The 20,806-nt window shown below is 42.4% G+C and overlaps 2 protein-coding genes across 4 annotated transcripts in view; both read right to left on the bottom strand.

Annotated features, from left to right (window-relative positions):
* The window catches only part of COLEC11 (collectin subfamily member 11), a 46,510-nt gene extending 38,979 nt beyond the window's left edge, over positions 1 to 7,531 (bottom strand). For both annotated transcript variants that reach the window (XM_005012544.6, XM_005012545.6), the window contains exon 1: positions 487 to 7,531. The gene's annotated coding sequence lies outside the window, so the exon portion shown is untranslated. The remainder of the gene's footprint in view (positions 1 to 486) is intronic.
* A 138-nt stretch (positions 7,532 to 7,669) lies between these two features.
* On the bottom strand, positions 7,670 to 14,725 carry RPS7 (ribosomal protein S7). 2 transcript variants are annotated; one of them, XM_027452964.3, is made up of 7 exons: positions 14,614 to 14,725; positions 13,945 to 14,026; positions 13,547 to 13,618; positions 11,922 to 12,065; positions 10,335 to 10,399; positions 8,386 to 8,536; positions 7,670 to 7,786 (listed from the first exon to the last, which is right to left on the bottom strand). In XM_027452964.3, the coding sequence occupies exons 2-7, from the start codon at positions 14,017 to 14,019 to the stop codon at positions 7,709 to 7,711; spliced, it is 585 nt and encodes a 194-aa protein (XP_027308765.1). In that variant the 5' UTR covers positions 14,020 to 14,026; positions 14,614 to 14,725; the 3' UTR covers positions 7,670 to 7,708. The 2 variants fall into 2 exon arrangements, with proteins under 2 accessions (XP_027308765.1, NP_001272886.1); NM_001285957.1 differs by lacking the exon at positions 14,614 to 14,725 and having other exon boundaries at positions 13,945 to 14,028.
* Positions 14,726 to 20,806: the final 6,081 nt, after the last annotated feature.

Here is a 20,806-nt window from a genome sequence, read left to right as displayed (position 1 = left end):
CTGTCTTCCAGACGTATTAAAAGCTCACTTTGTAAAGTAGAAAATAGCCAGCCACTTAGAAATAAAAGTAGAAGGATGGAGAAAAGTACTGAGCACTTCCAAAATTAAACTGAGATGTCTGTCATGTATTACCAGGAATCAGAACCCCTTAATAAACTGCATTAACTTTCCATTGCATGAGAAATTAAAATACCACTTCATCCTTTGTTGCTCAAAGAAAGGAATGAGCTCCTTCAATGGCATTTGAATGTTTCATACACAAATCTCACACTGACCAGGAATTCTGCGATCTAACCCACATGGGTGCCTCAGACAGAAAGGTCCCACTTTATCTGCTAGAACAGAGCAAGCTGTTACTCCCCTTACCTTCCCCTGCTATGCAGCCATTGCCAATCATATTTTGCTGCTTACAAGACACCCCCCTAACAAACATCCAAGCTTTTTTCCTCTGTATTTCTAGAGAGCAAAAGCACAAAAGCCTCTTACCTTACGGTTGCTGAGAAAATGGGAACTGCAGAACACTCTGTGCCTGCAGGGACACTGCACAGATGAACCTCATTGCTGCTGTTTACAGAAGTCTGACAGTTTTTAATTTGAAAAGAGGTTGTCTTTTGCTTTTCGACAGTTCAACAAATCAGACAACACAGTTGCAAGTGTTATCTGTAAACAGCTTCCTGTTTGAAATAGATCAGCTGTCCTGTAGGACAATAATTAGGAAAGAAGTGTGGGAAAGCTGAAGAGGTCCATGATGTAAGCTTTTTATTTTGGGAATGTACTTTTTTGGGAATGCACTCTTACTCTCCCCTCCTCCTCTCTAGCAGAGAACCCCTTTTTAACCATTTAGATCTATTCAGCTCTAAGTTATGCATGCAACTGCCCTAGGACAGCACTTCCCTTGCTTTACTTCATTTCTAACAACTGATGTGACAACACAGGGAGTGCAGCAGTGAATATGACCGAGTTATGTGAATAATTAACACGCTTTCCCTAGTGAAACTCACCCCACTCCTGCTGTTAGCTGTAACATTCTTGACTTACTGAGTGGAAACATGCAAGTATTTCAGAGCTGAGTCTCAATTCTCCACAACAATGCTGTTATCCACTTGACAGGCTTAAAGATTTATTTTTTTAATACACCTTTGACATCACCATGTCAGCGAGAAAGAAAAAAAGATAAATCTTTCAGTATCTTTTCACCCTCCTAAAATGTGAAAAGAATCACCAAAAAGCTTTTAGACTGTGGGACAAGAGAAAGCTGTGATAGGAGCACGTGCTCGCTTCACTGACCTTCTGATTTGCTCTTGTAGAGGTGTATGTCCTCTCCATCAAGGATTTCATGCTGTGGTGGGGGTTGCAATGTCCTTTGATAGACTTTTCCCCCTCTGCTCATGTCTGGCAGCGTCCCCTCTCCATGCACTCCTCTCCTGGCCCTGGGGCATGTAACTTCCTTCCACACACCACAGCCCCCACTTGAGGCTTCACCACCCCACACCTGAGCAGTTTTCCATGCAAGGGATGGGTGCTGTTGGCAGAGCTATCCCCCTCTTCTGGAGGAGGGAATTTGTTCAGCCAACACATCCCCACCTCTGAGGAGGCTGCGACAAAACAGGCAGTAAGGGGGAAAAAAAAGACAAAAACACGGTACCACAGATACCACAGCAGTGCCTCGCATTCAGAAACCACTTTTACAAGGGCTGAACCTCTCCTACACCACCCTCTTTTCAAGCTGGGCTGGATCCTGGCTGTCTCTCCTCCATCAGCTTCTGTGTTTCAACGCCCACCAGATGGTCACAAGAAGTTCAGAACTGATGCTCACTTTCAGATTACATCAGTAAGGACAAAAATGTAAAACGTAACAGGGTAAGCACCCCACAACTCTAACTTGAAAGCTGTTTTCTGCATACAAGCTGCATTAGTTCAGAGGGAGCAGAAGGCAATTAGCAGGATCGGGCCCTCACAGCACTCTGTTGGCAGCAACTTGCTACAAGAAACGTTTGATGTAAAGAATGCAGCCAAGTGACTGCAGTCCAAGCCTTTGAAGATCATATTACGATGGCAAAGGCAACGTCCATTTACATACATATCTGCTCTCCCTATATAAACAGGCAAATAACTGAGGCCAGAGCTGGAATTCAGGGAGAAAGAGCCATTTCACGGAAAGTAGAAAAGGTAGTGTTAAACACCAGGCAAACAGAAGTGAAGAAAAATAAATCCAAGTTTCCAGAGTTCAAAAGGGAAGGCCAAACACAACAGATATGATAGAACTGTTTTCCCTGGATAAGGAGAAAATAAGTCTATGGCTTTGTTTCACCTCTGAAAAAGAAAAGGGCATACTCCTCTTACAGCTGGACATGAGCATCCTTCCTTCACCCACTCAGACAGCAGACCCGAGGCTGTACAGCCATGCTAGCACATTGTTGGAACCAGACTACAGGCAACCCAGGGCACTAAGACAGACTACACTGGAGCAGGTCAAAAATTCACCTCCCCAGCTTCACCACCTAGCCCTATCCCCATCCATAGCTGAGACAACCGAGTTACTGTAGGGCAGCTGTTCAACCCCATCAGGTCACAGTCGGTGTTGGCTATTCAGCTAACGCTTTTCCTGATGTTAATATGCCAGTCTGAAAGCTGTAGCAGTTCAAGAAATGGTTCTTAAGTCTTTCAGCCACCCTTGCTAATGCAGCAGGACAACTTTCAGAGGCTAGGGTATACAACAAGACAGATCTAAGTTGGCTATCATGATTGATCCACAACCAGACATCCACCCAGCCTTTAAGCTCAGGGTAAATACCAACTATGCAGAAGAGTTGGATTGAAATAGTTAAAAAAAAAAAAAAAAAGCACAAATCAAAATCAAATTGATTATTGAAAGGTGATTTTTTTTTTTTTAAAGGGAAACATTTTCAGAGCCTTCAGGCAAATTCTTTTACTCTTTCCAGAGTCAACTGGCATTCAGTCTGTAAGAGGATTAAATGCAATGCTCATTTTAAAATACTGTTTAAAATACTATCTAAAGATACTGTTTTGAAAAGATGACAGAGCCCTAAAATTCTCCCCTCAGTTTGACAAGTCACCCAATGGCATCAAAGGATCACGGAACTGTTGGAAGGGTCCTCTGGAAATCATCCGGTCCAACCCCTTCTCAAGCAGGGCAAACAACAATCTGGACCAGGTTTTCTTAAGGTATGAAAACTGCCAATACCCAAACTCTTTCATAAGTCATAACGTGAACTCAATTGCTGGAGCTCAGCTTACTACAGGTTGCATCACAAATACTGCTCCACTTCTTCAAAGCCAGGGCTGCCTTGCTAACCAGCCCTTGGTAAGCATCCCAGGCCAAACTCCTGAAAAAGGCAGGGAGATGCAGCAGATCTATGACTTCCTGATGGCAAGCTGAGTGCATTCCCTCCTTTGCTCCTGTGACAATCAAAAAACATAGCCCCTTTCCTCTGGCTTCGCCTAACAATAAACTGTTTAGGCAAAAAAAAAATAGGAAACTGTTTTATTAAGTATCAAAATACATCTGAGGGAAAAAGGAATGTGTAGTGCTGCCTGCCCCTGTGAAGATCCCCATACATACCTCATCCCATTAACGCAGCCCCAGAGGGTGGACATCACCACTTCAGTTTGATGGACAAGGCAACAGAAGAAACTCTCCTTACCACCTTTTCTGTACAACGCGCTAGATGTGTAGTGGTAAAGTTCAGCATGGAAACAGCAATGCAAGTTTTAAGTTCTTTTACTGCAGTGTAAAAACTAGCCTTCAACTTCTTTAGTGTTGCTGCACCAACATTTTTTTGCATAAAGTTTCTGAGCAGCATTCGCTGCAGCAGTAATAAGAAATGCGAACTGTGTTTTCTGTTATTTCTCATCTCTAAATTTGGTAAAATCTCTTAAATGCCTGGCTCCGCTTCTATCTTTGCTGTTCCAGGGGCAAATCAAAACTGAATCAGACTCATCAGCACAAAATCATGAAAACCATGGTGCTGCCCATTAGCTATTAACCATTTAGCAACATTTAACAGCAGAAACTAATTGACAAGGTTAAGAATTATTTTCCTGAGAAATGGCAAGAAGGAATAGCAGTAAACCTGTGGGTAGAGGAGGAGATACCTAAACTTGCAAGCTGTAACAAATCCAACAAAAACTTTCTCCTCTTGATCACAATAAGATCAAATACACGTAATTCCTGCAGGGAACAGAGCACTAGTACAAAGAGATGCTGCAGTGTCGCCTCTTTCTCTTGCTCTCAGTGAATGTAGGTTTTTCACACGTGTGCTCTTAAGGCAGGCAAAAAGCACACCAAAGCCACCTGCTTACAAAGGGGTCAGCCATTTGCACTGATCAATGCTGCAGTCAAGCCTGTATGGAGGAAAGGGACTCACGCTCCCCTAGCCTAGCCTTAAGGCTTCTTTTTCTGGGACCACATGACCCCATAATCGATATTTTGTCTGCCATTCTGATACAGCTGTAGAGACCTACAAAGCCCATACCGCAGAAGATGAAAACAGTCTAAGCTTTAAAGGTGTTTATTTTTTTTTTATTTTTTATTTTTTATTCTTTTCTTGGCATCACCCTGGCTTTTAGACTCAACTAAGAATCAAACTCAGGCCTCCCATTTAGAAAACTTAGGAAAAGTGAAGGCACAGGAAATAGATTATTTCAGTCCATAGCACAGGAGCCATAACGTGTCCTTTAACACTGCTTGATGCAAGGATCACTCTATTAAGGCTTGCCACATGCTTCTACTTATATTCAAGGGGAACTTATCGGACATTATCTAATCATGCCTCCAATTAATCACATTAATCCAAGGCAGATCAAGCACTTCAAGCAAATTCTGTCACACCAGACCTGTGACACATCCATGAACCAGTCCTAGTGGAAATCAACAGGGAGCAGCTTTCCTCACAGACAAAAATATTTGAAGACATTTGTGAGGACTTACATGGAAGCCATATGGCAAGCTCTCCTATCAGGTGCAAGCCTTAAGAGCACCTAACAGCATAAGGCCCTTGCTCCTCGCTTTGTTTGACTGGGCTACAACAGGCAAGAATCCATTTTTCTACACTCTTCAGGATGTGATCTGTCTCTCCACATAACACTACAGGTCTTGCTACAGTATGATGCCTCATCACTTTTTCACAAAAACCAGACAAGCTCCTGAGGAATCACGCTTTCAGAGCTCCTCTGTGACAGCACACAAAAGGTACAGGCAAAGTCTAGCATCATCTCTTATGGGCACTCCTTTAGGTTAAGGTAACATCTGACACCAGTATTCCAGCTGCCTCATTAGTACTTGACCAGATGGCATCAAGTGACTTTCCAGATTGCAGGCGTTCATTTGATATGCTTGTCAAGGGAGAGCGGGAGTTGTCTGATTGTATCACTGACACTAAAACACACGGGAGCCCGTGCATAAAGGTAAACTATGACAAAAGTCTTTTGCAGAGCACACAGCCTGGTATTTTTATGCTACAAAAATTCACCTCTGCTTGCAGCTTCATTTATTTAAGAACCATAAGTAGTTTTAAGTGTTGCACTTTCATAGAATTTGCTTATAGAGCCATCATGGGCCTTTGCATTTCATTTAGTTCAAAGGGCTTACAACAAGAGCCAAGAGAAAAATTGTATAGCCAGCTGGCAATGCCTGGCAACATTTGCCATTTTCATATTCAGTTTACTTGATTCCCTTCAAATCCCCAGTGCGTCAAAACTGGAACTGCTACTGACATTTTTGTTACTAAGAGATCAAACCTGAGTTATATTTCACCATGAAAGAAGAAATACTGTCTACTGTAGCCTGCTGTCTGAGCATCACCTCTACTTGCAGATGTTACTTGGCCCCAGTAGACTCACCAACCTCTAATTAAATGTAGTTAACATCTGGTAAGTCTCCAAACAGTCCCCTAACTGCTTCTTCCAACCCACAACAGCAAATATCTATTTGCACAGGCTACCATCTGTGACTGTTATAGCAGAAAGATTAGTAACATGTCTGACTTGAGACTAGATTTTTTTACCCCCGCCATCTTCAACCTGCGTAATGCCCATTATAGCAGTGAGAGACTTGAATTCTCAAGTTCTATCACTCCTTCTGTTGTAGGATCTCCTGGAATTACTCTGCCCACACACAGCCAGGATTCAGGGCTATACGCCAGAGACAGAAGTTTGAAAATGCGAGAGGAAAAGGTCTTAGGCAAATTTCTCCAAAGACACAGCCTGTTCTTTTCTGTGTGAAGTCAAGCCTTGTCAGTAAGTAGCAGGAAATTAACTATTAATTACAACAGGGTATATATATTTTCTTTGTTCTCTTTGCATTGTCTGCACCAGAAGTAACAGCCCACTACTACCTGCCCTTTGCTACTAAACAGAAGCTATGGTACAACTTAAAAAGCTCCCCTGTTCCAATGCAAAAGCAACGTAGAACTTGTTTTAACCTTTTAGTTTTTCCACAGTTCAAGAGATGCATCAAGTGGGAAGCAAGCAAACCCGCAGAAAATGAGAAAAAGGAAGCAAAGGTACAAAGACCCTCAATAAGTGCACTTGTCTTCCATTTACTCCTAGGTAAAAAGACACAAGCTATTAAGAGCTCCTGGTGTATAGGTTGTTACCTACTTAGCTTTCCATCTATTAGGCTGTCTCCATAATTAGGTACCTTTTATTGCATTAACCACTTCCTCCTAAGTAATAGAATAGTCTGTTCAGCAAGGTTAAGTACTAAATTCATATAAATTGCTCAGAACATTATAAATTGCTAAGTCCAAAGAGTCAAACTCCCCCCTGAGCCAGTAAAAAGTTAAAACTTGCTGGAAATGTTTCTAGATATACATACAGATTTTCGAAGTGTAGGGCTTTCAAAGCCTTTGGCTGCTATGATACATATGGCCAAGGATGTATGGGAACTATGATAAAACACCATCTATAGATCATAGATACCGTCTAGATAGCAGTCCTCCTTTCACCCTTGCATATCTATCCCTGCTGTTGGTTATTAGTCATGTCCTGGCTACCCCAGATTACCCCAATATTTATTTACATATATAAACCGCTAATAGGTGGAAACAAAATCCATGACTTCCAAAAGCAAAAACAAATGACTGAAACTGTAGTTTGTGTACAAGATAATTAATCTTGCAGAAATTAAAATGTCTTCCAATTTCACTCTATTGAAGGTGGGAAGCTGCAATACCTGCTTTTAGGTAAGAGCCAGTAACGTTCTACCACTCAACCAGCAAGGACAGTTGCCTCTAATTCAACCTATGCGTTCACCAAACCTACTTCCCACAGAATTAAAACCCTTCTTCGGATATGTCATTGCTCCATGTTTCAGAGGTCACAACATCTGCTATGTAGAATTCTTCTAGTGTCAGGAAGGTGTTGTTCTCCAACTGACAGTCTTAGCACAAAAATCTCAGGAGTCCCTCTGCTCTATGGTAATTCCCCACTTCCTCTGTACAAGGAGTCTTAACATGTTTCATTTTATTTTTCTAGGCCGATTCTTTTTGCAGACTCTTCTGTCCAGAGTCACGTTTTGACCAGAAAATGTTGGTGGGTTAGTACTTTGATACACAAATGCCACTCATCCAGAAAGCAGAGCAGTCTCATGAACTGGTTAATTCCCACCTAGCTTTACAGAATTGGAAATTTAAATGAAATTACTCTGTTATATGAACAATTGTTTTATTCAGCCATCTTTTGCGCTTTACAGCTGGAATTCTGGAAACTCAAACACCACATCTTTGCCTGTGAGCTTCTTGTAGACACCAGAAAATGTTTCCACCTGTGAAGACAGACAATCTTGTTTACATATACTGTACAGAAAAATACAATCATTGTTAACACAGTTTAGGTATTACACCATTTCCCACTGTATCTTCATATGAAACCAACTCTTAGGCTGATTCTTTTCTTCCAGAATAAAGTAACTGAACATTTACATAGAAAACAAGTGTTTTGCAGAAAATATTTACAACCTCCTTTATTTGCAAGCAGAAGACTCATACACCTAAGTTTTCTTAAATGTGTCCCCACAAACAAACAAAAAAAAAAATGATCAAGGACTTAAGCAGATGTGCTTGGTACAGCCTGAAGATCAAAACTAAATGCTCTATGCTAAAAACAATTACCCCCCCCCCTTCCCAATAAGAAACCAATATTAACTACTTCACAGTCACAAAGGAGGTTTTGACAAGCTGAACTAAAGCTTTAGTTCAAAACTGCTTTGCATCATCTTTAGCATCTCCTTCCAAAAACACCAGGAGCTTCTCCATTGCCCCAAGTCAAAAAAGCTTTAGCCAGAAGTCTTTAGCTGAGAAGTTTTGTAATTAATGCAGCAATGTCAGAATGCCACCCCATTCTGAACAATGTAAATTTGTTTACCTTGTGTTCAACATTATTCTGTTGTGCTTTGTCCAAATGGACTTTTATAAGTCTGCTGCCGTCCAATTTTACACGGATTCTCTTGCCCACGATTTCACTCGGGAAGACCAGATCTTCAAGAATAGCATCGTGCACTGCAGTAAGCGTACGGCTGAAATGCCACATTTGAATCATTAAAACACGTCCGTCTGCCAAATTCCCTAGTCTGCCAAATTCCCTAGTCTGCCAAGGCTTAAACCTTCCCCAGCATGTTTTTGCTAAAAACTCAGTTACAGGATTTTTGATTGTTTTGCTTTTTTAAATGGTGCGTGGTGACAGTTTTACAGCTTTTATTTCTCCATGATCTGCAAAAAAGTTCTATGCTGCTTGCAGAAGTTTGGAGTGCATGACAAAAAAATTAAAAAAAAAAATCAGTAGCTAGGTTTTGATCTATTAGATCACAGGTTGCTGTGCCCCTACAGGCCTCAAGTACTATTTCTACACATTTAAAGAAGATTTTGTTTACATCAAAACTAAGTCGTCCCACCTTTACTTCTGTGAGACATTCACTGGAAGAGTAAGCATGCAGAATATGAACTACATATAGCACAATATGCTCATAGGATAGCCAGTTTTGAGAACAGTGGTTTCTTCATCTGCCTGAACCTAAACAGTTTGTGGTGTATTACAGGAAAAATCTAGCTGGTAAGTTTAGCCTCCGCTTAGAAAACACGGACTACACTTGTGTTCTTGAACTGTCAAAGACAATAATCAGAAAAATCCACGTTATTTTGTGTACGAGTCTAGATGACTAACAAGATTCCCAGCTTCCCCATCTGCAGTTTCAAGGCAGAATCACTAATAGCAAAGAAACATTTCTGTAGCTGCATTTCAAACTTCCAAAAATTGAGATAGTGAAGACAGACCACCACCCATCACGTTTCTACACTCTGCAATACACATGTCAATTTTACAACCCTACTAGTCTGACCTAGTGTCAGGCTGTGAAAGGGACAGCCCTGCACACTCTACTTCCTTCCTGCTGAACACAGCAACACGCTGACCAGGTTCACATCCAACTCCTCCAGCCAGCAACACTAGCTGTGTTGCACTAGCACTCTGTAACAGAGGCAAACTCCTCCACAGGCAGGACTGACAGTAAGTACTACAAAACTGCAACTTTAAAATCTGTGCCTGAAAATCTCAGAAGACAATTTAGGTAGGACCTGAGTGTAGTACTGGGACTGCAAGAAGTTACAGACCATGCTATGTACCGTGAAGAGAACAAACTTTCAAGAAAGGAGCTACATTACGACACACTACGATAGAGAACAGTATAGAAGAGGCATTAACATAGTAGCATCCTGTAACTACCAATACCTTAAAGACACTCAATAAGCAGGGATGCCATTTAACACAAAGGACTACAGTTCTGCTGTTAAATTCATGCTCTCCAGAACTACTTACACTTACATCCTACCTCAACCACTCTCCCTCATTGCATCCCTTCAGTATCATAGCCCTGTCTTTTCTACATCTATCATGTAACGAGACTCTCCCTACAGTTTCAAAAAAAAAAAATCTTGTCAGCACATTGTGGAAACACAGACAGCTGGGAAGGTCACCTAAGCCACTATTCTGGTCACTGTTCTTAAGTCACCACTGCTGGCTACAGCTTTAATGGGAAATACAGATGAAAGTTCCTCACAAAATGCAATACACTGCTCAGACTGGCTACTTACGGATCTTTTAGCAGCCAAATGGCAAACAGTATTTCAACACTGTTAAAATGTTAATTTGTTAACAATGTCAACAATGTTAAAATGTTATTTCTGTGTTACAGAAAGAACAAGACCACCCAATCATTAAAGTGACTACTCAAACAACAAAAAAATCACCTACATGTTACTTCAGTAAACTTGCAAGTGACAAAAGAAGTCTGTCATTCTGCGTTAATGTAACTTGCTTACCTCCTGGGACGCTTCTGCTTGTTTTTTGTGCGGCTTTTTCTTGTCGGCTTGGGCAGAATCCTCCTCTGTCAATGGAAAAAAAAGTGAAATGCCATTTCACAGTATGTAGTGTTTAGAACCAACTTAAACTGCGTGCTTTGTAACTTATTTAATTTTTAGAAATCAGAGACACAAATCAACAAAAAATTGAGACTTCAGTATGCCCAAAGCTACTTGCTGAAATACTAGCATAGCTTTACTTCTCATCTATCAATGAGAAATTATTTCAGTGCATTGAAAATATTCATATTTCATTACTCTTACCCCCTACACATACAGCCAGGGTGGTTTATTACACTGTACTAATAATCTGAACAGATTTGGGGGAAGAGAAATCCCAGTTTCTAGTGGACTGAGTTTACTCCCCTGCTTCAAACTAAAGGCTATTTCAATCCCACAGACAGCTAGGTGACACCTGAGACAGAGACACTGCTTTGAATTATGAGATCTACTACTGAATCCTGATCAACCCCTGGTTTAAGGTATTCTGTTCCAAGGACAGCATCTACAGATATTTATGACAGTTTAGATGATTAAGACTTATTTTCCACCTCCATATCTACAAACATAGATGTTTTAACACCTTGCGTTTTAGATGCAGTTGCAGCCATCTGCAGTACTTTCAACTAACACATCAGAGCTTCTCCATGTCTGTACATATAGAGTGGCACTATAATCCATGCTGGCGTGTGTCACATTCAAAAACATTTCACCTTCAGCAGAACTGCACATATTCCGTTTTAAGATATGGATTGCTATACTGACGGGGAATTCTCCAGCACTGAGAATAAGCAAGCCAGAAGTACTTCATTAAAAGTTTTTGTTCACAAAGACTCAGGGTAAGGTACTCTGGCTCTCTTACAAGTATTTCACAAAATAATTTTTGCTGAAGAGGTGCAGTCTAACAATTAGTTGTCCGCCCTGTAGACATATCTCCAGAGTTTGCTTTCCCCCTTTGTACTGCCCACAGAGCCATCCATCACCTTTTTGTTGTTCAGCTCTATGAACTCAGAACTGCAGTTAAGTCACTTCATTAAGGTCTTCTTTTCCTCTGCCATTAAATTGAACGTTAAATGCTTATATTATGCAAATGTACTATGGCTACTATTAATATTTGCTGTCTTTCACTTTCAAGGTTTGCTTCTCAAACTTCTGAAGGAGAAGGACACCAGAACAGGAGTTACATCCTCTTCCAAAAAAACCTTCCCATCTCACCAACAAGTTCACATAGCCTTGGCTCCTAGCTGAAATCATTTTAGTTTATATCCACAGAAGGACATTCGCTGCATTTCCTGCTGGTACAAAAACACGCATTGTATCACCGTTACCTTGAATGGACAAGACAAGAGCAGCAGCAGAACACTGGAACAGGTTATCCAGAGAGGCTGTGGAATCTTGATCCTTAACTGTTTCCAAGACTCAGCTAGACAAAACCAAGGCTGACCTGATCTAATGTTGGTAATAGTCCTGCTTCATGCATGAGAGTGGACTAAATTACCTCCAGGGATGGCTTCAAACCGAAGTTTTTGTTATTGTAAAGGGTTTTACCTGAGCAATGAACACCACATGCTTTCCACTGAATTTCTTCTCCAGCTCACGAACTAGCCGCACCTGAATCTTCTGGAAAGATTTCAGCTGAGGAACAGGTACGAAGATAATGATGGCTTTTCTGCCACCACCCACTTCTATTTCCTGTAATAGAAGTAAAACGTTACCTAGGGGTTGAGAAGGAATGGTTAATTTGATCATGAACCCTCTGAACACTGACATTTGGTAGCCTTGCCTACAACTTTTAAAAAAAGAAAAAGCATCAAGGGGAAGTACCTGCTTTCATGCATTTAAGCACAAGGATTGAACAGAAAAACCTGTCAGAGCACTTGCTATGCTGTAAAGCAGTGCTGCAAAGCTCATTGCTTCAGCAAAGATTCTAGCTCCCTGAAGCCTACCATCACACCTGAGATGTTACTTACATCCTGACACAAAGTTTCAAGAATCATTTGCCTTTAACAGACTGTAGACAAAGATTACCCTAATGGCTCTTGGTTTTGAGTACCTACTTCATGGCAGTGATATTCTGTCCACTATCTGAATCACTTCTCAAAATTCTTTCACCTGCAAAAGTCAGTTTTACATCACACCAACACAGAACATTTTCTCCTACAGTTGTTCAAAACCTAGGTAAGTTGCAGCAGCTTACAAGGCACTTCTCCCCTGAATCTAAACAGGGACACGCTCATTCTCCCACACGTTTGTCACCAGCAGCGTTCTCACGAGCTAACTCTGATGCCCATAAGGTTTCTCCGTAAGACAAAGTAGTTAAACTCAGTAAATAACACTTTTTTTTTTTTTTAAGATTCCTCATTGCAGAGGGTAGATACTGATGTATTCAGCAGCAAATCAGCTTTTCAGTAGGGCCCTGAACTCCAGTGAAGTTAACGCATATACCAAGCTGACTTCTACATTTCCACATTCTTTAACTAGACTCTAATCAGTTGTGCCTTTGTGCATGTGTGCATGTCAGCGAGCTTGGGAAAGAACCAAAAATCAGTCTGTCTAAGTCTCTGGCTACAACAACCAGCTTCAGAAGTTCCACCCAGTCCCCTGGTCTGACAAATTCTAATGGTGACTTTCTTCCTTCTGTTGCCTCTTCAAACTTAGACTTGAAAGACAAAAAAAGAAAGAAAAGCTAACCTTCACAATCAAGTCAGCCTATTATATTGATCCATTTCTCATCTATCACTTGTTGCCTAAAAGAGGATTTATAACAACCTAACTTTACAAAGAGTATAGCAGTTTATGTTCCTGACAAAGATCTCATAACATCTGCACTACTAAGAACCACAAAAACATTCAGATCTCAAGCCCAGTTTGCAGAGACAGAACACAGAACTTACTATTAACACATTTACTTCAAGCACCAAACTGCCATATGAGTTTTTACAAGGATTTATCAGACCAATGCCTAAAAAAGAAGCTACTACAAAATCATACACGTTAACAGCCAATACCATAAGGTAAACCACAACAGCATAAAGAAAGCCATCACAGGCTACATACAACTAAAGACACCATTCAACTGGTACGTTAACATTTGTAAATGTTAACAACACACAAAGCAAGTTACCAAGCAATTCTTATGGAGAATCTCTCTTCATGGAGAACATCTAGCCTACCTTTGCTGCTGTGATGTTCAACTCCCGCAGCTGAGCCTTTAAGTCAGAGTTCATTTCCAACTCCAGGAGAGCCTAGAAAGAAAAAAGTTTCAGAAAAATCTATTATTTGGTGTTCAACTCATTAAAAAAAAAAAAAAAAAATGAGAACAAAGTCTGTCCACAGTGGTAGAAATGAGATGTAAGTATTTTTAAGCAAAGAGTTTGCTTCCTGTAGGTCACACTGACAGATGCAACAAACTCAACTGGTGGGAACACTATTACAGTTCTTAAGGAAAACCAGGAAAGAGGAACACATTTACATAACATCAACCTCAAAGTTCACACTCTGGACAACTGTCAGAACAGTGTCTCCACAACATGCACTTAGTTAGCGAACAGCAGAATGAAAACACACATACCTGGGATATACCCGACTCAAATTCATCTGGCTTTTCGCCATTAGGCTTCACAATCTTTGCGCTAGAGCTGAACATGGCCTTTCTGCAATGCAAAACAACATCTCAGTCACCAACAGCAACACACCTTCTGCAACAAGCACAGCCTTACAGCTGCCTCCGGCCTTTCAGCCGCACACTTCGAAACGAAACCGAGGAGCACCTCACATCCACACGACCCCCACTGCAAGCGAAGGTGACCCCAGCAAGGCGAGGAGCGGCTGAAGGGCTGAGGAGCGAGGCCTCCGCTTACACCATGGCGGTTACCGTGGCCCAGGAGCGGCGGGAGCCCCACGTGCGGCCGGACAGGGCGCCCCTCACGGCCCACAGGGCTCCGTGCTCGGCCCCGGGGCTCCGTGCTAGGCCCCGGCCCCCTCCCCGCGGCCCGGCGGCCTCCCCTCAGCGCACACCCATGGGACGAGAGAGAGGGGGAGGGGGAGGACAACCCCCGGCGGCTCCCTCCCCACAACTCCGGGCTCCCCGCGCCCATCGGGCCCCGGGAGGGCGCTAATCGGGGGTATCCCGGCCCCGGCGGGCCCGCGGGGCGGCCGGCCCGGCCCCCGGCTCCATATCGCGGCGGCAGGGGGCGAAATGGCGGCGGCGGCCAGGCCCGAGCGGGGCCCGGGCACCCACCTCGCTCAGCGCCGGCCTAGGAAGAGGGAGAGTTCTCGCGAGAGCAGCGCAGATCGCGGCCCGCTCCGAGCGCTCCGCCCCGCCTGCCCCGCCCTAAGGTGAAGCCAAAGCCGGAAGAAGGGCAGAGTGGAGCCGCCGCGCGCGCAGGAGAGAGCGGAGGGTTTCCGCCCGGGTGACGCCACAGAGGGTTCGCCGAGTGCTGGCACGGCGCGCGCGGATGACAGCAGAGGCAGTGGCGGGGAGCGGGCAAGGGCAAAGAGCGGAGGGAGGGGGGGAAGTGGAGGCGCCGCGCATGCGCACTACGGCCGGCGGGTACAGGCATCGCCTCTGCTTGTGATGAGTGTGGTGTCCTTCCATTCTCTCACGGGCTTTTTTTTCTTGTTTTTCTTTCTTTTTTTTTTTTCCTTTTTTTCTCCTTTTTTCTCTCTTTTTTTTTTTTCCCTCTTCTTTTCTTTCTCATCTTTTTCTTTTATTTTATTCTTTTTTTTCTTTTTTTTTCTTTTTTTCATTTTTTCTCTTTTTTTTCTTTTTCATTTTTTCTTTTCTTTTTTTTTTTCCCCCCTTTTTTTAGGGAATGCCCCCCCTTCCACCCTGCCTTTCCCCATCGTGCACACCCTGCTTAATCCTGCGTCCCCTTGGGCCTGGGGAGCATGAGGTGGGCTCACTGCCCCACTCCCCTCAGGGGTGCAGTCTCTGGTGATGAAACATTTTGTGTGAATAAAATGGGGTCTGGGCCTGGGAAGCCCAGCACAGCGGCTAGTGAACACCAAAACCCTCAGCAAAACATGCTGCTACCTCTTCTGGTGCTCCCTCACCCGCATATAATGCCATATAAAAATGTAGCAGCTCACTCACACACATAAAATACCATATAAAAACAGAAGCCACCAGCTTTAAAAACGCAGCATGATAGCAGATCATCTTTCTTCAGTACCCACCATTTCAACTTTCCGTATCCAGTTTAATACATCAAGTTCACCCCTGATGTTCAGCCCCCTCCTCAGCCCAGGGAGGATGTCTTTGCAGAAGCCAGAGGCTCTGTGGCAAGGAGTTACTAAGTTGTAACATCAGTTATCAGTTGTGTTTCATCAGAAGAGAAATAATACTTGAGTCATCTGCTATGTTCAGGTTCTAACTCAAAATACAAGTCCTGGGCTCCACATACTCTCTCATCACTGGAAGCACTTTTTATTATATATGGTTTTATAACAAAGGCAGCACTATTAACAATTCAGTTGCAAGCTGCTAAAATACAATCATAGAATATCCCAAGTCAGAATATATCCGCAAGGATCATCAAGTCCAACTCCTGGCTCTACACAGGACCACTCAAAAATCAGACCTTGTGTCTGAGGATGCTGTGCAAATGCTTCCTGAATTCCAGTAGTCTCCAGTAGCCCACTGCCCTGGGGAGCCTGTTCCAGTGCCCAACCACCCTCTGGGTGCAGAATCTTTCCCTAAAGCCCAGCCTGACCCTCCCCTGTCCCAGCTCCATGCTGTTCCCTCGGGTCCTGTCGCTGTTCCCAGAGAGAAGAGCTCAGCGCCTGCCCCTCCACTCCCCTCGTGAGGGAGCTGCAGGCCACCATGAGGCCTCCCCTCAGCCTGCTCTGCTCTGGGTTGAGCAATATGAGTAACTTCAGCACTCCTCAAATGTCTTGCTCTCTAGACCCTTCACTTCATAGCACTCCTTTGGACACTCTAATAGTTTTATGTCCTTCTGATATTGTGGTGCCCCCAAACAGCACACACTACTCGAGGTGTGGCTGCACAAGCACAGAGCAGAGCTGGACAATCCCTCAACCAGCTAGCAATGCTGTGCTTGATGCACCTCAGGACACTTTGACCCTCCTGGCTGCCAGGGCACACTGTTGATTCATATTCAACTTGATGTCAACCGAAACCCTCAAATCCCTTTCCACAGTGCTGATCCTCAGCCTCTCATCCCTCAGTCTCTCTGTACATATAGCCAGGGTTGCCCTGGGTCAGGTTCAGAGTCTGGCAGTAGCTCCTGTTAAACTTCATGCAGTTTAGGCAAGGCCTCCCTACCCTCAACCTAGTCAACAGCTCCTACTAATTTAGTGTCATCTGCAAACTTAGTATTCACTTTAAACCTGCATATAAATCATTTATGAATACACTGGAGAGAACAGGCCCTAAAATGGAGCACTGGGGAACCTGACTAGTAACTAGCTGCCAGCCTCATGTAACCCCATTTACTATAATCCAACTTGTCAGCCATCATATACTGTATTTGTCTAGTTGTATGCTGGACATTTTGTCCAGAAGGATTGAAAGTTTTTTTGAAATCCAAAAAGATTACATCAGCTGGCTTCTCTTGGTCAGCTAGATGGATGACCTTGTCATAAAAGGAAATTAAATTTGTTAAGCAGAACTTTCCCCTCGTGAACCCATGTTGGCTGGGACCCATGATTGTGTTGTCTTTCAGGTGTTTTTTAATAACTCCCATAATAATCTTCTCCATAATTCTATCAGACACTGAAATTGAAACTGACAGGCCTGTAATTACCAGGGTCTTCTTTTTGCCTTTCTTGAAAATTCGGACCACATTTTCCAGCTTCCAGTCATGTGTAACCTTTCCAGATTTCCAAGACTGTTAAAAAATAATTGCAAGAGGTCTCACAATGACATCAGGCAGTTCTCAGAGTAACCTGAGATGAATTCCATCAGGCCCCATAGATTTACATGCGTCCAGCTTCAGAAGCAAATCCCACACAGGTTCAGGGGCAGCTGGGAGTTTATCATTACTGTGGTCATGGTCCTCTAACTGAGGGCACCTGGGGTCCCAGAGCTCACCATCAGTGTTGAAGACAGAGGTGCAGAAGGCATTAAACATCTCTGCTTTGTCTATGTCCCTATTTATGAAGTCACCAACTTCATTGGTAATGAACCGATGTTTTCTCTGGTCCTCCTTTTGTTGTTAACTTTTTTAAAAGCCCATTTTATTGTCCCCCACAGTAGTGTCCAGCTTCAATTCTAACTGACCTTTGGCTGCACAAATTTTCTCCCTAAAATGGCAAACAACATCTCTGTAGTACTCCCATGTCACCCAGCTACTGGCCATACACTTTCTTCTTCTCCCTAAGCTCTAGAAGAAGATCCCTGCTCAGACAAGCCAATCTTCTGCCCTGTCTGCTTGAATTCTGATATTTTGGAATTGCCTCTTCTTGTGCTAAGAGGTGGTACTTAGAAAGCCACCATTGCTGGTGGACCCCAACATCTTCAAAGGCAGTTTCCCAGGGAACTAGTTCTCTGAACAGCCTGAAGACCTGTTTGTATCAGCTGTGTTTTATTCCCAGTTAACATCTGGCAAATTGAAGTCACCCACACAGACAAGGAGAGCTGATCTAGAGATACCTCTTAGTTCTTCAATGAATAATTAATTCACTCAATTTTTTTTTCATGTGCATTGATTCAGGTGAATGCACCTGGCTGTGCATCTAAAATGGAGCTAAAACCTTGCATTGTGGACCAGGGTACCCTGGGTGTGACAGATTCCCTGCTGAAGGGCAAGTCCCATTCTGAAGCAGGTGTGCAGCTCTTGCATGCACTGCTCAGAGAGGCTACTGTGGTTCAGAGCATTGATTCAATGCTCAGATTCCCTGAATAACCCTAAGAGCAGCCAATTTTAACATGTAATACCACATTCAATAGCAATAGTGAGTGCTAATCTAATAGTCTGTTACAAAATAAATAAATAAATAAAATAAATAAATAAATAGATGCAGAAGTGGAGTGATAGGCTCCTGCTGTAAACAAACACTGTCAAGAACACCCCCACACACACCAATGCTAATCAACCAAAGCATCTGCAGAAGGCAGCCTATCCTATTTTCTAACATTTGCAGGCTTTTTGCTAAATTTCAAATAGTCAGAAAATCAGAGTGTTCAGCACTCATCTTTCCTTGCATGAATTCACAGGATAGGAGAAAACTGCCCAACTCGTACTGACATTCAGGATTAGTATTTATAGAGATGTGAAATTATCTAAACAGCTATGATGAGGATCTGACTGAAGAGTAAAAAAAAGAGAAAGATAAGTAATCATCTCAGCATTCCAGTAGTCTGCATTCAGTTTATACTGAGAAATCCTTTACAGGAAGCAGAAAAACTAGATGATGTGCAGATGGATCAAAATTGGACTGTTCAGAGTGTTAATGAAGAAATCCCATCCCCATCTTAGTGCTACTGAATAGACCAATGTGAGAATTGTGAGAACAAGGTGCAAAGAGATGTTTCCTTACTGACACCCGCTATTAATGAGGTTCATGTGTCAGGCAGACTCAGAATGGACCAGGTGAAGAAGTGGAAAGCTGTGTTACAGAAGGACCCCAACAGGAACAGGACAAGGTCTTATGATGCTACCAGTAAAATGATTTAGCTTGAAGAAACAGAAGGCAAAACTGGTCAGGGTCATAGCTAACTAAAATCAGAAGCAAAACTGAGTATGTTACCAGCTCACTTCTCTGAAAGAGGCTTGTATAACCAAGCCAAATTGTCAGTGCACATTGGTAGACTGTTCCTCTAAGAGTCCACTAAAGACTGTAATGCTAGGGGATTACTGCTGTGCAGCTTCATTGACACATAGCTTTACATGGAAGCCTGGACAGTTTTTTTGTTCTGCAAGATCTTGGTTCCAAAAAGTAGGAAAACCAATACCTCCTTTTCCTCTCTTTATACTTTTAATCAACATAATCAGTTGCCAATATAACTTACATTTGTAGGGTATGCTAGATAAAGTGATTACCTAGTGACCTACCTATCTAACAGCTTAGTTTATAATAGAAGATGCTTCCTTAACTGAGGTCTCATCAAATTTTGCTTTAAAAGCTTCTAACCACATTTCAATTTAAACATGTTTCAAGTTAAAATATTTATCAAAGAAGATTAAAATGTTTAGCAAATGTATACATTATGTGCATTAATGTGGGACAAGCCACACTAACATTTACAGTGAGTTTAAATAAAAGTATCTTACAGACACGCTCATACTTAAGCGATGAGCGCATTTTTGTATACATATATTAACTCCTATTTTTTCTGCAGACTGTCAGTTATAAATACAGAAATGACTGCCAAGAAAATATGTTAATAAATGAATAAATCAAGCAAATTTTGGTTCACTTATCTAGTGATAGGCACAATAGTAAAAATGCCAGCTGCCACAAGAGGAGAGATCATCTGTCTTACCACTACAACACAACAGCAATGAGAAATCAGTAACAGATATGCAGCAGTAAGGGTAGGGCTGGCTGATCATATGTAGCCTCAGTTTTACCAACTGGGAGAAAAAGCTATGAAGGCAATGTACACAGTACTCAGTCGACTTCAAAGCCTTTTTGTTTGTTTGAATCTGAATTCTGCATGTTGGTCATGATAGCGGAAGATCTACTGTTCAGTCCTTGCCTGTAAATTGGATGTATGAATCTGTCTGTTCAACCCAAGAATTAATGAGTGCAGTAGAAGGTCTTTTCTTTCCCTGTCACTTATTGATGGTTGCTCTTTTATTATAAGACAACAAGTTATACAAATGTGTAAACCTGTAAGGAATAAGAAACCCATCTCCTATAAAAAGGCATAATTCAAATAAAAGTAAACCAACTAAAAATATCACAAACAAGAAGCAGTGAAAAGCCTGACAGTCTCAGTGGAAACCTTTACAGAGATAATTCATGGAAATAATCTTGATCTGAGAAAAACAGAAGTAAGCATTCTGTACATAAGAATAGCATTAAGTCTTGTGAATATCTTGGATGAAGCAAGAAAAAAAGCAGTAAATGTATTCTGATACCACTCTGACCAAATTATTTTTGTATTCTACCAAGGTCTCTCAAAAGATGCATAAGATCTTCTCCCAGTACATGATACTGCTTGACATGAGGATATGGGACAACAGGTTGTGGCTCAGCATGGCGTGGTATGTGGAGCTGGGCAGCCGTGGGAGGCTCCCCTTCTCAATGACCTCAATGAAGGGGATGCACCCAGCCACAGCTTCTCTCTTTCTCTGTGACACCATATACCCTGCATGCAGTTAGCTATCACATTTCAAGTCAAGCTAGCCAGTTCAAAAAGTCATGGAACTGGAGATAGGATGGGATATCTGTTCCATGCTGAGATATGTGGGATTTTCAAAGCAGTTGAGTCTGGGAAACAGTTTAATGACCTTCAGGTCTAT

Source organism: Anas platyrhynchos, chromosome 3 (genome assembly GCF_047663525.1).
Source record: "Anas platyrhynchos isolate ZD024472 breed Pekin duck chromosome 3, IASCAAS_PekinDuck_T2T, whole genome shotgun sequence".
Classification (NCBI taxonomy): Eukaryota; Metazoa; Chordata; class Aves; order Anseriformes; family Anatidae; genus Anas; species Anas platyrhynchos.
This window is presented reverse-complemented; position numbering and strand designations above follow the sequence as displayed.

Coding starts and splice junctions, on each gene's coding strand:
- RPS7 (XM_027452964.3), bottom strand. CDS start 14,019: ATGTTCAGCTCTAGCGCAAAGATTGTGAAGCCTAATGGCGAAAAGCCA. Junction 13,619..13,944: donor TTGAGTCGGGTATATCCCAG/GTATGTGTGTTT, acceptor TTTTCTTTCTAG/GCTCTCCTGGAGTTGGAAAT. Junction 8,537..10,334: donor AAGCAGAAGCGTCCCAGGAG/GTAAGCAAGTTA, acceptor GTGGCATTTCAG/CCGTACGCTTACTGCAGTGC.